At 38.5% G+C, this 13,621-nt stretch overlaps 1 protein-coding gene across 1 annotated transcript; it reads left to right on the top strand.

Moving 5' to 3' along the window:
- Positions 1 to 8,755: 8,755 nt before the first annotated feature.
- On the top strand, positions 8,756 to 9,770 carry LOC119254600 (olfactory receptor 10A2). Its single transcript, XM_037521703.1, has one exon. It carries the CDS (start codon positions 8,756 to 8,758, stop codon positions 9,707 to 9,709), a length of 954 nt encoding a protein of 317 aa, XP_037377600.1. The 3' UTR covers positions 9,710 to 9,770.
- The last annotated feature ends 3,851 nt before the right edge of the window (positions 9,771 to 13,621 follow it).

Raw genomic sequence — 13,621 nt, 5'->3', positions numbered from 1 at the left:
AGAGCTTTGGCTATTCGGGGTTTTTGGTGATTCCATATGAATTTCATCAATAATTGTTCTATTCTTTGAAGAATGCCATTGAGATTTTGATTGGAATAGCATTGAATCTGTATATTGCTTTTGGTAGGATGGCCATTTTAATAATGTTTATTCTTCCAATCCATGAGCAGGGGATGTCTTTCCATTTCTTTGTGTCTTCTTCTATTTCTTTTAACAGTGTTTTATAGTTTTCTTTGTATAGGTCCTTTACCTCTTTTGTTAGATTTATTCCCAAATATTTGATTTTTTTTGTTTCGATAATAAAAGGGGTGGTTTTTTTGATTTCTTCTTCTTCAGATTTATTGTTTGTGTATAGGAAGGCTACTGACTTTTGCGTGTTGATTTTGTATCCTGCCACTTTACTGAACTGATTGATGAGTTGAATTAGTTTTTCTGTGGAGATTTTGGGGTTCTCTATGTATATTATCATATCATCTGCAAATAGTGATAGTTTGACTTCTTCTTTTCCTATTTGGATTCCTTGGATGTCTTTCTCTTGTCTTATTGCTCTGGCTAGGACTTCCAGTATTATATTGAAAAGCAGTGGTGAGAGTGGACATCCTTGTCTTGTTCCAGATCTTAATGGAATTGCTTTCAGCTTTTCACCATTGAGAATGATACTGGCTGTTGGCTTGTCATAGATGGCCTTTATGATGTTGAGGTATGTTCCTTGTATCCCAAGAATTTCAAGGGCTTTTATCATGAATGGGTGTTGCACTTTGTCGAAAGCTTTCTCAGCATCTATTGATATTATCATATGGTTTTTATATTTCTTTTTGTTGATGTGTTGGATAACGTTGATTGATTTTCGGATGTTAAACCATCCTTGTGCCCCTGGAATGAATCCAACTGGTCGTGGTGAATTATCTTATGGATACATTGTTGGATTCTGATAGCTAAAATTTTATTGAGGATTTTGCATCAGTGTTCATTAGGGAGATTGGCCTATAGTTTTCCTTTTTGTGTTGTCCTTATTCGGTTTTGGTATTAGTGTAATATTGGCTTCATAGAACGTGTTTGGTATTGTCCCTTCCTTCTCAATTTTTTGGAAGAGTTTGTGAAGGATAGGCACTAATTCGTCTCTGAATGTTTGGTAGAATTCATTTGTAAATCCATCAGGTCCTGGCTTTTGTTTTTGGGGAGGTTTTAATTACCATTTCAATTTCGCTGCTTGTAATTGGTCTGTTTAGGTGTTCTATTTCTTCTTTATCTAGCTTTGGGTGATTGTAGAGTTGTAGGAATTTGTCCATCTCCTCTAGATTGTTGAACTTGTTTCCATATAACTGTTCATAGTAGTTACTGATTATTCTTTTGATTTCTGCTGTGTCCGTTGTGATTTCTCCTCTTTCATTTATGATTCTGTGTATTTGTGCTTTCTCCCTTTTTTCCTTTGTGAGCCTGGCTAGGGGTTTGTCTATTTTTATATTTTTTCAAAGAACCAGCTCTTGGTTTCATTGATCTTTTGGATTGTTTTTTTAGTTTCAATTTCATTTATTTCTGCTTTGGTTTTTATTATTTCTTTTCTTCTACTGGTTCTGGGGTTTTTTTGTTGTTCTTTTTCTAGATCTTTGAGCTTCGAGATTAGGTTGTTTCTTTGAGTTCTTTCTTGTTTTTTGATGTGAGCTTCTATTGCTATATATTTTCCTCTTATTACTGCTTTTGCTGCATCCCATACATTTAGGATATTGGTGTCCTCCTTGTCATTCAATTCAAAGAATTTTTTAATTTCTTCTTTGATCTCCTCGTTAGTCCAGTGGTCTTCCAGTAGTGTGGCTTTTAATCTCCATGAGGTAGGATAGTTCCTTGCCTTCTTTTTATGATTTATTTCTAGTTTGATGCCTTCGTGGTCAGAAAAGATGGTTGGTATGATTTCAATCTTGGTGTATCTGTTGATGTTTGTCTTGTGCCCCAGTATGTGATCGATCCTGGAGAATGATCCGTGTGCGCTTGAGAAAAATGTGTACTCCGTTTTTTTGGGTTTAGTGTTCTATAGATGTCTGTTAAGCCCAAATGCTCTAGGTCCTTATTTAGAGCTTTAGTTTCTTTACTTATTTTTTGTCTTGTTGATCTATCCATTGTTGATAGTGGTGTGTTGAAGTCTCCCACTACATATGTGTTTTCTCTGATGTCTGTTTTCAGAGAGGACAACAGTTGTCTGATAATTTTGGTGCTCTTTCGTTTGGTGAGTATATGTTAATGAGTGTTATTTCTTCTTGAAGTATTGTCCCCTTAATCATAATGTAGTGACCATTGGGGTCTCTTTTTATTTTTTTGAGTTTGAAGTCTGTTTTATCTGATATAAGTATAGCTGTTCCTGCTTTCTTTTTTGGCCCATTTGCTTGTAGGATTGTTTTCCATCCTTTGACTTTGAGCCTATTTTTATCTTTTGTAGCTAAATGTGTTTCCTGGAGACAGCAAAAGGTTGGGTTTTGTTTCTTAATCCAGGCTGCAACTCTGTGTCTTTTTATTGAAGAGTTTAGTCCATTTACATTTAGAGTTAATATTGATATGTTAGCATCTGTATTTGCCATTATGTTTGTCTTTCCTTTGATTTTATTTATTTATTCTTTTAATAACTTTTTTTTTTTTTTGGTCTTCTTTCGTTGTTATTCGTCCCTCTGAGGTTCTGGCTTTAGGATTCCTTTTAGTATTTTTTGGAGTGGGGGTTTAGTCGCAATGAAATTCCGGAGTTTCTCTTTGTCTGGGAAGGTCCATATTCTTTCTTCATGGAGGAAAGAGAGCTTTGCGGGATAGAGTATTCTTGGTTGGCATCTGTTTTCTTGGAGTCTGTTGACTATGTCCCTCCACTCTCTCCTTGCCCGTAGTGTTTCTTCAGAGAAGTCTGATGTCAGCCTGATTGGTTTTCCTTTGAATGTTATCTGTTTCTTCCCTCTTGTCAGCTTCATTATTTTTCCCTTGTCCTGGATTATTGGGAGCTTTACTATTATGTGTCTTGCTGTGTTTTTCCTTTCGTCGTGGAAGTTTGGTGTTCTTCTTGCTTCTTGTATATCAATTTTCAGCTCCTTCTTCTCATTTGGGAAGTTCTCTTCAATTATATCCATGAATATTTTCTCTGTTCCTACATCTCTCTCCTCTCCTTCTGGAATTCCTATAACTCTTATATTTCCTTTCCTCATGGAGTCAGATAGTTCCCGAAGTCTTTCTTCATTCTTTTTCCTTCGTACTTCTCTTTCCTTTTCTGTTTTGGTTCTTTTTATTTCTGTGTCTTCAAGATTACTTATTCGTTCTTCCATTTCATCTATTCTGCTTTCATTGCTTTTCCCAGAGTTCTTTAGTTCCTCCATTAATTCTTTGATCTCCTGCATTTCTCTTACTTCCCTCTTTAGGGACTCAATTTCCTTCTTCTGATCTATCACTTTTTTAATATGGCAATTTTAAATTCTCTTTCTGGAAGGCTCAGAAGTTCTTCCAAGTTGCTGTCGTTGCAATCTGGGGAGTGGTTTTCTTTTTGTGGTGTGCTTCTTTCCTGAGGAGTTTTTAGGTTGCGTGTGGTTCTTCTACTCCCTACTGTCTGTTTTCTAATTTGTCGTATGCGTTGGGACACTGTGTTGCTCGGACTGACTGACATCTTGGGTGAACTTCTCCGCTCCCCTCTGGCTCTTCCAGGAGCCATCTCTGTCTTCTGGGGGAGCTTTCTGCTGGTTTTAGGCAGTTTTTACTGAAGAAATGTCCCTGTTCTCAAATGGCGAAGCGGGATGCAGTCCCTGCGCCTCCGGTTTCAGGCACACTCTTCTGCGCACCCGGTCTGCCCCGGACGTGGGTGCCTGCTCCCTCTGTGGGCTCAGACTGCTGGTCGGAAGGGGCCTGGCGTGGAATAACTTCCTGGCTGGCCACTGGGTCCTCCAGAAACCTTCTGCCCTTTTCAAGCAGTCTTAAGAAATGTCCTGTTTTATAGGGTGTTAGTGACTTTTTTTTTTCCTGGTCGCTAGGTGGCGCCAGAGATCTCTCCTATTGTCCTTGGGGGGCTGTTTTTCGCCTCCCCCCACCCCGTGGGACAGAGAACAGAGCGGGAATGGTAGGGTACACCTCAACAGCTTTGGGGTGCTGTGTCTGCCTTGTGCCCCACCGTCGTGGAGAAACCACGCCCCGAATTTTCGTGCCCCGGGTCTCAGTTCAAAGCCCTCAGTTCCAGGACGCGGGCTGTAGCCCAGTTCAGTGGCGCGGGAATGGCGCCTTTTGCACCGCTCCCGTGCCTGGGCGCCTGGTTCCTGCTCACTCAGGGAGGGACCTTCACCTCAGTGAGGACCTCCGTGCGTCTCCCCGCAAGCCTAGGTCGTCTCCCCGCAAGCCTAGGTCGCAGGCGCGGGGACCTGGGCAGCCGCGATCCAGGTCTGCACTTGCTTTTCAAGCGCGCCGAGAGTGCCGCTTTCCTGCGCCAGCTTACCGGCAGCCCGGGCTGTGTGCGCGTCTCCCGGAGTCTTTGTTCTTCTCTAATGGCGTCCGGAGCCGTTCGCTCACCGCCGCGGGGGATCCTGCAGGGTTCGCCTCAGCTCCCGTTCACGGGGTGTGGTGGCTGCAATAGTTCCTTTCCACTCACAGTCCCGCTTGCTGCGTCGTTTGTTCTTGTGGGCCGTTTTGGTTTGTTGTTTCCTCCTCTCTGCCGGTCGGAGAGTGCCGCCTCTGTGGGCGGGGGAGGGGAGCAGGGTTCTGCGCTTCCCTCCCTTCTAGTCCTCTTTTATGGCCAGTTTCTTCTTCGGGCAGTTCGCTGGCGTCACCCGTTTATCTTCCGTGTCCCAGTTCTCACTGGGACCTGCCGCTTTTCCTCCCTATTAACTTTTTTTAATGGGAGATCTTACTCGCAGCGTCTCCTCGCCGCCATGTTGCTCCGCCCCTGTCCTTTTGTGCTTTCTAGATTGTATTATTTTTATTGAGGCAATAATGGTTTACAACATTGTATATGAATTGGGGATGTATGTTCAGAGCTTTTCAGAGGTTTGTAACAACACAAGCCCACCACCAAAATACCACAACAGCTCACAGTAATTATGAAGATAAAATGACATTCAGTATCTCCAAGACATTTTTTTAATATTATGTAAGTATACTATATTCCACAAGAATGTGTCTATTTTTAACATGCTTATACTAAAGTATTTTGCACTATATTGCAAAATATTTCTAATTTTCTTATTTTCCATGAATACAGGAAAACTATTTCTATAGCGGTCCAAAACCTGACCAGTTCATTGAACTTAACATTAATGGCTTTTCATCTCATTAACATAATTTTATCTCTCCCTGCCCCCAATATTTGTGCCTTATTTATTTTCCTAATCTTATTGGATTTTCCAAAAATCTCCAAAATTTCCTATGAAACTAAATTCCCTTGGAGGTCTCTAGATGAGCTTTGGGATATCTGAGATTTACCCCCAAAATGAATGCAGTAGTATACTTTTTGAAGAGAGATTCCATGCTTTTTGTAAGATTTTCAAAAAGATTACATGACCCTCCAAAATTTAAGAACCTGTGCTTATGCTTTAGTTGTAAGAGTAGTAATGGCAATTATTTTTACATATATATTCATGTTGTATTGAGAAAGTCATCTTCTATTCTTGATTGACTAAAATTTTATTTGTTTGATATTTTTAAAAATTAGAAATAAGTATTGAATTGTATAAACTTTATTTTCAGGAACTATTGACATTAACATTTTTAAATGAAATGTTGGTAGGATGAAAATATTAACTTACTTTGAACCATATTTACATTCTTGAAATACATTCTACATTGGCATCTATTATTGATATAATTTTGGATTCATTATGCTAGAATCAAATTTTATTTGGATCTTTTGCATCTATACTTTCTTATTTTTAAAAGATTTATTTTTATTTATACAAGAACCGGGGTACAGTCCAAATGCGCGGGAGGGTGAGAGGATTCACCAGAGACAGAGCAGGGAACAAAACAGGCAGACTGACGAAATATACTGCGGAGGGGAGCAGTGGGCGAGACAGGAGAGGCCTGCTGCAGCATGTGGGATTCTCACCAGCTGGCCCGGATCAAACCCGTGCTGCAGAGGCTGCAGACAGCTTCACAGTGTGGCGCTCAACCGCCTGCACCACCAGGGAGGCCCCCTGCATCTATACTTTCAAGTAAAATTGATCTATGGGGTTTTTTACATGTTATATTTTCAAACTACTTATGTAAACACATTTGATGTGAGTTTCTTATAAATAGCATATAGTTGAGTCATTTTTTAAACTCACTTTGCCAGTCTCAGTCCTTTAATTGTGTATTTATGAAATTTGCATTTAATATAATTATGGATATGTTAGAGTTTAAATCTGCCATTTTGGTTTTTGTTAACTGTTTGACCTCTCATTTCTGTTTTGTTTTTTCTTTCCTTCCTTTAGGTTTCTTTAAATTTTTTGTAATTTCATTGAGATTTATCAATAGTGTTTTTTAATGTATTTCTTTGTATAGGCTATTTCATGACTGTTATGTTACATTATATATACATAACATCACAATATACAGATGTGGTTGTTCTACCAGTTTGAATGAAGCATAGACACCTTACCTTGCTTTCCATTCTTTGATTTTCATTGTTTATAACTGTCTTAAACATTTCTCCTATAAACATTTAGAACCATGACAGTGTTATAAATCTGGTTTAACTACCAATCAATTTAGAAAACTCAATGAGAAGTCTATTATATCTACTCGTAATTTTGCTTACCATTTTATCTAGACATTTTGAGTAATATGAGAAGTGAATCTTATTTAAACTTCCTGTTTTAGCTGACTTCCGTTAACATTGCTCCTGAGGAGAAAGGTAAAATGGCTGTTTCATTTCTGCCAGGCAGGGGTGGAAGTTCAGGTTTCATATATTGTCTCCGTTGTCAACAGAAATGGTTGGGGGAGGGCAGGTTTGTTATTATTTCAGGAATTAAAGTCCTGGATCCCCAGTAGACCTAGCAGATGGCCTGGGGACCATATTAACAGGGCAGAAGTCCTTGTTTCCCATTCAAACTTTGCTGCTGCGAGTGGATTGGGACCAGTTTTTCTTTAGTGTTTAGATGGAGCAGAGTATGGTCTTTCGTTAAAAGTTTTGCTAAACTGACTCTTGGTCCTTTAGTTAATGAGAGCATGATTTTGTTCAAGATTTTTTTGTCTGTGCCTATTGGCACTTTAGCATTGCTCTCCTCTTCAGTTCCCAGTCTGGGATACATGAAACATGTAGAAAACCCAGGAAACTTACCACCATGACATTCTTTGAGCATCTAGTTGGTCTACCTTTTTGTCTTTACCTTATAGAGTGTCTCTATGCACCTTTCATATATAATGTCTAGGTTTTGTTATAGTTGATGGGAAAATAAGGAAAAATACACTTACCTAATCTTCCTAAGTACAAACTTTTCCTGAGTTTTGCTTTTTTCATTTGAGTTGGACTAGAGTTTTGTTTGGTTGTATTTTATAGGGATTTTGTTTTTAATTTGGTTTGTTTTTATTAATTTCTGGTCTGCTTGCTTAACAGAATTTTTCTGTCCTCAAAATTAAAAAAATCATTAATATAAAGATATTTGTATGGATTTTTTAAAATGTATTTAGAAATTTTTTTCAATTCAAAAAGCCATTATTCAGTGATGTTTATTTTCCCTCTGATATTTCTTGGAATATTGTTTCTTCTCTTTTGCTATGTTATTCTGGAATACCTACTTAATTGATTATCATTTCCTGTATTTTACTTCATTATCCTTTCTACTATTTTTTCTTTTAGTGATTTTTCGCAGTAATTTAGATATAATGTCACAAAGTTGTATATAATTCACAAATGTTATTTTCTCACAGCATGTGAGAAGGTCCCACTGTGATCCCATAAGCAACATAATTTGAAATATGTGCTTTACAACCTTTTATTTTAATAATCATCATTCTCCCTGCATCCTCGAGGTGGTGTTTTCTGATATTACACTGTCAAATATCATGACTATTTATTCAATATTCAATATCTTACAGGGCTTTATTGAATATACGTATTAGAAACAATTCAATGACTTTCCAATTTCTTCCCAATTCTTTTTTGAGAAATGGAACTGTTCTAATTTATTCCATTAATCTAAACTGTCTTGTCTTGATATCTCCCATCATTTTCTCTATTCACGTATTCTAAAACACACAGGGCTGACATGCACCTATAAGGGAACAAAGCATATGTTAATTGTACTCATTGTATTTGATCCCCTCACTCATCTCTCAAATTCTAGCCAGCAAGAAGGATTCATGAGAGTAGAACATTATTAGGTGTGTTGTTTTGCATTGTAATTATGAATATACCTTTAAAGTTTTTGTAAATTTACATGTATCTGTCCTTTAATGAAATAATGAATAATGAGTTTGTTTCTCAAAAATTTAGATGTTTCAGGACTATCACTTTCTCCCAAAATGTGCCCTATGGTGGCCCTTTCAGAGATCCACAGTTCTGTTTCTACACAATCTTTCTATATGTTACTGTGCAATAATGAAATACCAACTTCTCCAGAAGCTGACCCAAGCCCATTTCAGAGATAAGGCACTGGCCATTCTCCCTTATGTCTCTACTTTTAGATAACACGAGTCCTTCCCTTTTCTAACTGATATCTGGAGCTGCCTCTTTCCCTAATGATAAAAAGGAATCTGAGACAACAAATCCAGAATCTGACTCTTCTAATCAAGAATCTCTCTATTTGACTATAGCAGGGGATTCATTCCTATGGCTGGAGGAAACTGGACACGAGTTAGTGAGTTTATCCTCATGAGCTTCTCTTCTTTGCCAACTGAAATACAGTCGTTACTCTTCTTGACATTCCTAATCATCTACCTGGTCACCCTAACAGGAAACAGCCTCATCGTTCTGGTCACCTTGGCTGACCCCATGCTCCACAGTCCCATGTATTTCTTCCTCAGGAACTTGTCCTGCTTGGAGATTGGCTTCAACCTAGTCATTGTGCCCAAGATGCTGGGCACCCTGCTTGCCCGAGACATGACCATCTCCTTCCTTGGTTGTGTCACTCAGATGTATTTCTTCTTCTTCTTTGGAGTTGCTGAATGCTTCCTCCTGGCCACCATGGCATATGACCGCTATGTGGCCATCTGCAATCCCTTGCACTACCCAGTCATCATGAACCAAAGGACACGTGCCAAGCTGGCTGTTGCCTCCTGGTTTCCAGGATTCCCTGTGGCTACAGTGCAGACCACATGGCTTTTCAGTTTTCCATTCTGTGGCACCAACAAGGTGAATCACTTCTTCTGTGACAGCCCCCCTGTGCTGAAGCTGGTGTGTGCTGACACAGCACTATTTGAGATCTATGCGATTGTGGGGACCATCCTGGTCGTCATGACACCCTGCTTGTTGATCCTGTGTTCCTACACTTGCATTGCTGTTACCATCCTCAAGATTCCATCAGCTAAGGGGAAGCATAAGGCCTTCTCTACCTGTTCCTCCCACCTCCTCGTCGTCTCCCTGTTCTATGTATCTTTAAGTCTCACCTACTTCCGGCCGAAGTCCAATAATTCCCCAGAGAGCAAGAAGATGCTGTCCTTGTCCTACACTGTTATGACTCCCATGTTGAACCCCATCATCTATAGCCTGAGAAATAATGAGGTGAAGAATGCCCTTAGCCGGACCTTCCGCAAGGCCTTTGGCCATAGAACTTACATCCCATAGACATTCAGACATAAAGTCTATTGAATGGGGAATCACATGTTTCATATTTTGGATTCTCTATGCTTCTCTTTATATGTCCATTGGGATTAAACCCAGTTGCTGAAATAAAAGAGCTTAGTGCAGATAAAAATATGCAGAGGTAGGTTTGACCTATCACTGCCACCTACCAAACACCTCTGCCCGCCCATTGTAGAATTTTCTTATTGACGTTTCATCACTTATGTGGCCAAACAATTCCAAACACTCACTAGCCTGTCTGCATTATTAACAGTACGAAACTGTTTGTAATCTTAACTAGGCTCAAACATAGTAAAAGAGTGTAAATACCATCTGTCCATTTATCTTCTTTTGGGAAAATCTGATGTCATTCATCAGACTTTAAACCCTATGATTGTCCAAATGCATAACTCCTCTCACTGTCTTATTTCAATTGTTATGCCCTTGAGACAGTGTTGGATCTTTTAAACTGACAGATTTGTGGTATGAATAAGGGGAAGTGGATCCATAATCTCCAACACACTTTTCTAACTAATAAATTATTTTCTTCCTTGCTCATTTTTTTCCACAAAATGTCCTGAACTTCCATGGGTTCTCTATGGCATATTCAGGTTCTTTACACATTTTGAAGTAAATTCAAATTTAATGATAAATTTCAATCATAAGTTGGTTACCTATTGACTCTAATATAGCTTTTCTTTAACCACAAAAAATTCTTATTCTTTTTTATAACTTCATAGTACTTAATCTATTTTGTAGTTATAATTTAGTTAATAAGTCTCTTACAATTACAAATTGTACTGTAAAAATATAGCTTTATGCATATGCCTTTTTATATTTTTGCCAGTGTATCTGGCAGGTGTATATCTAGAAAATGAATTTTTGGGCAAAGGATAAGTACATATGTAATGTTCCTATATATGAACAAAATTCCCCTCCAAAGTGATTGTATCTTATTACACTCCCACTGAAATTTGTAAGAGTGCTTTTTTCCCACAACCCACCCCAGCTACATAAATAACAGTTATCATCAACCATTTGGCATTTTGCTTATGTGATAGATTAAAAAGCCCAATTAAATTTTAATTTAAATAAAATAAACTTCGAAGGGGATGGGATAAATAGGTGAGTAAATCAGAGAAAAGCTGTGCATTTCATTCAGATTTCTGAGTTCATAATTCAGATATTTAGTAGTTGGTAAAGACTTGGTATTTTCATTAGTTGAAAGGTACCTTCCCCTTTATCTTAAAGTGCAAGATGAACATATCATTCTAACCAATCAAAACGGAAAATCTCAAGTTATATTGACAAGAGGTAAGGCAGAATGTCAGTATTAAAAATGCCTTATGGAAAAATTTAAGCACATGAGTTAGATATGGTGGCTGCTTTCAGTGAAAACATGCAATCAAAAATCTGTAGATTCAAAAGCACTGTAAGAAATATTGATAAAGGCTTTATAGTCTGTGGAAGAAAACTCAATCAGATGAGAAAGTTTTTATCTCAAATCATGAATTTCACTTTAATTCCTCAAGATCAATTCCTAGTCTAAAAGTGTTAGGATGTTGAGGTTATTAGTCAGACATTCCTCTCTTTATTTAACTTGGCATTAACAGCTTCCTAACAGCATCCCAACTAACTGCTTCTGATTTTCATTAATAGTCTCCGCTTGGCTTAAATAATAATTAATGGGTTCTCCACCCATGCTTGAAAACTCTAGAGTCCAAGTCAGAAAAACACCTGAGAACTTGCCTAATGAGACTTAAAAATGAGGGAAAATGTAAAAGAATATTGATTGGTATGAAAGAAATGATATCACTGCCTCAAAGATAAATTGCATTTCCACATTTAGTTCAACATCTTTTCACAGTAGTCAAGACAATGGAAACAGGCTCACTATCCATCAGTGAATAAATGGATAAAGAAAATATGGCATATATCAGATAATATACATATTTATATACAATGAAATATCTATAGGCGGGTAGCTAGATTGTGCATGTATATATATGTATATGGACTATTAATCATCCATTAAAAGAAGTAAATTCTGCCATTTGCAATAGGATAAATGGACCTTAATACATTATGCTAAGTAAAATAAGCCAGAAAAAAGAAAGACAGATACTGTATAATCTTACTTATATGTGGAATCTTAAAAGTCACTCATCAAACAGAGAATAAGAGTGATGCATGGGCCTAGGGGGGTAGGGAGAGAGGATGTGAAGATGCTGGTTAAAGGGTACAGACTCAGTTACAACATGAATAAGTTCTAAGAATCATCTGCAGGAAATGTTAACTGATCCTGTGGTGGTATTGATTTCACAATATATACATGCTTCAAATCATCACATTGCATTGTACACATTAAATGTGCACAATGTTATATGTCAATTATATTTCAATAAAGCTAGAAAAATTTAAAACTAAGTTTAAAAAAACAATACTGGCATATTCCTCTAACTTCTCTCAGACAGAGACCTTGGACCCTGAGTTTCATCCCTTTGTCCTTATAGCTTCACAAGTGCAGGAAATTTTAGAGCTTCAATGAAGCCCTTCTTCCAATTATGGGATTACAAAGTTTTCATGAATTTTTGCACTCCTGGGAACTCTTCAAAACTCACACCAATCAGAAAGTAAACCTTGATTTCACCTGAGGAGGAGAAAACATTGGGGGGAATCACTTCTCTACGGTAAACAGAAAGGACCAAAATAGCCTGCAACCCTCTAGAGTAATGACACCGACCCAGCCCAGCGCTCCTGTGGAGTGACTGAGGCTGCACAGCTCAAAGCTACTTTACAGGGCTGACCCAGCTAAAGCCCAGGATCTACCTGGGGTATCTGACTGTGCCTGAAACAAAGTTTCTTTGAAAATGTGATGAGGGACTACCCCCGAGTCCACCAGCAGTGTGGGCCGAGAGAAACACACCCAGGGGGTCTTTGGAATGACTGGCACAGTGTAGGACTTTTCTAAAATGACTTGAACAGGCAGAGCCATAATTTATGACACCCCTGGAATCACCCATGCAGACAGTCTAAGGCTGCCCCAGAGTGACTGGTACAGACCGGGCTCTCTGGACTGTGATCCGGACAAGTCCCATTCACAGGCGGTAAGTAAAGGGTGGGTGGCAGGGGCACAGGCTTAATATCTCTTGTGATGAGGATGATAGCTCAGCACCAAAATATGTTCTTTTCTGACATAATTCTGAGAAACAAGAAGGGATCAGAGGTCTCAAGTAAAGAAAAGAACATGGAGTTTTATAGGGCTCAACAAATTTGGAAACCTGGGGAAATGATAGAAAACAGTGACAATATGTTTATTGTGCTTTAGAAAATTCAAAGTGCTTATGCAGATGCTACCTCATGTCACAACCACAACCATTCCTTCAGGTGGGTAGGGTGTTTATAATAATTGTCATTTTACAGTTGAGAAAACCATAACCCAGGAAATGTACTGTCTGTAGCTCCATATCTCACAGCTAAAATAATAATCAGAACTTGAATTCTCATTTTATGACTCCAAAGTCCTTGTCTTTGTAACTACATGGTCTCAAACAATCACGTACATAGTATTTTTAAAAAGATCTCTTAAGAATGTTATCGAGCTCTTCTGTGTTGAAACAAACATAGGACCTCCAAGATGTTACCCCTGAAAGGAAATCCTCTGAGGTGTAGCTGGCCAGACAACCTGAATTTTCCACCCTTGCCACGGACCAGCACAGCAGTAGACGATGAGGCCTTCTCAGGGTTGAGAGAAGCGCACAGGGTGGTCAGGGAGTAGACGAAAGAAATGACAGATACACTTCAAGAGAGATTGTAAATCTGAGTGCAATTTTATTTGAGTTTGTGACCAGTATATATATGTTTTCTAAAAGCATAGAAACAGTGAACATCAACGAAATCAGCTTGCTCATAGGT

The sequence above is a fragment of the Talpa occidentalis genome, unplaced genomic scaffold (genome assembly GCF_014898055.3).
Source record: "Talpa occidentalis isolate TD23 unplaced genomic scaffold, MPIMG_talOcc4v2.1 talOcc4.3, whole genome shotgun sequence".
Classification (NCBI taxonomy): domain Eukaryota; kingdom Metazoa; phylum Chordata; class Mammalia; order Eulipotyphla; family Talpidae; genus Talpa; species Talpa occidentalis.
The sequence above is the reverse complement of the archived record's forward strand: the minus strand, read 5'-3'. Positions and strand labels throughout refer to the sequence as shown.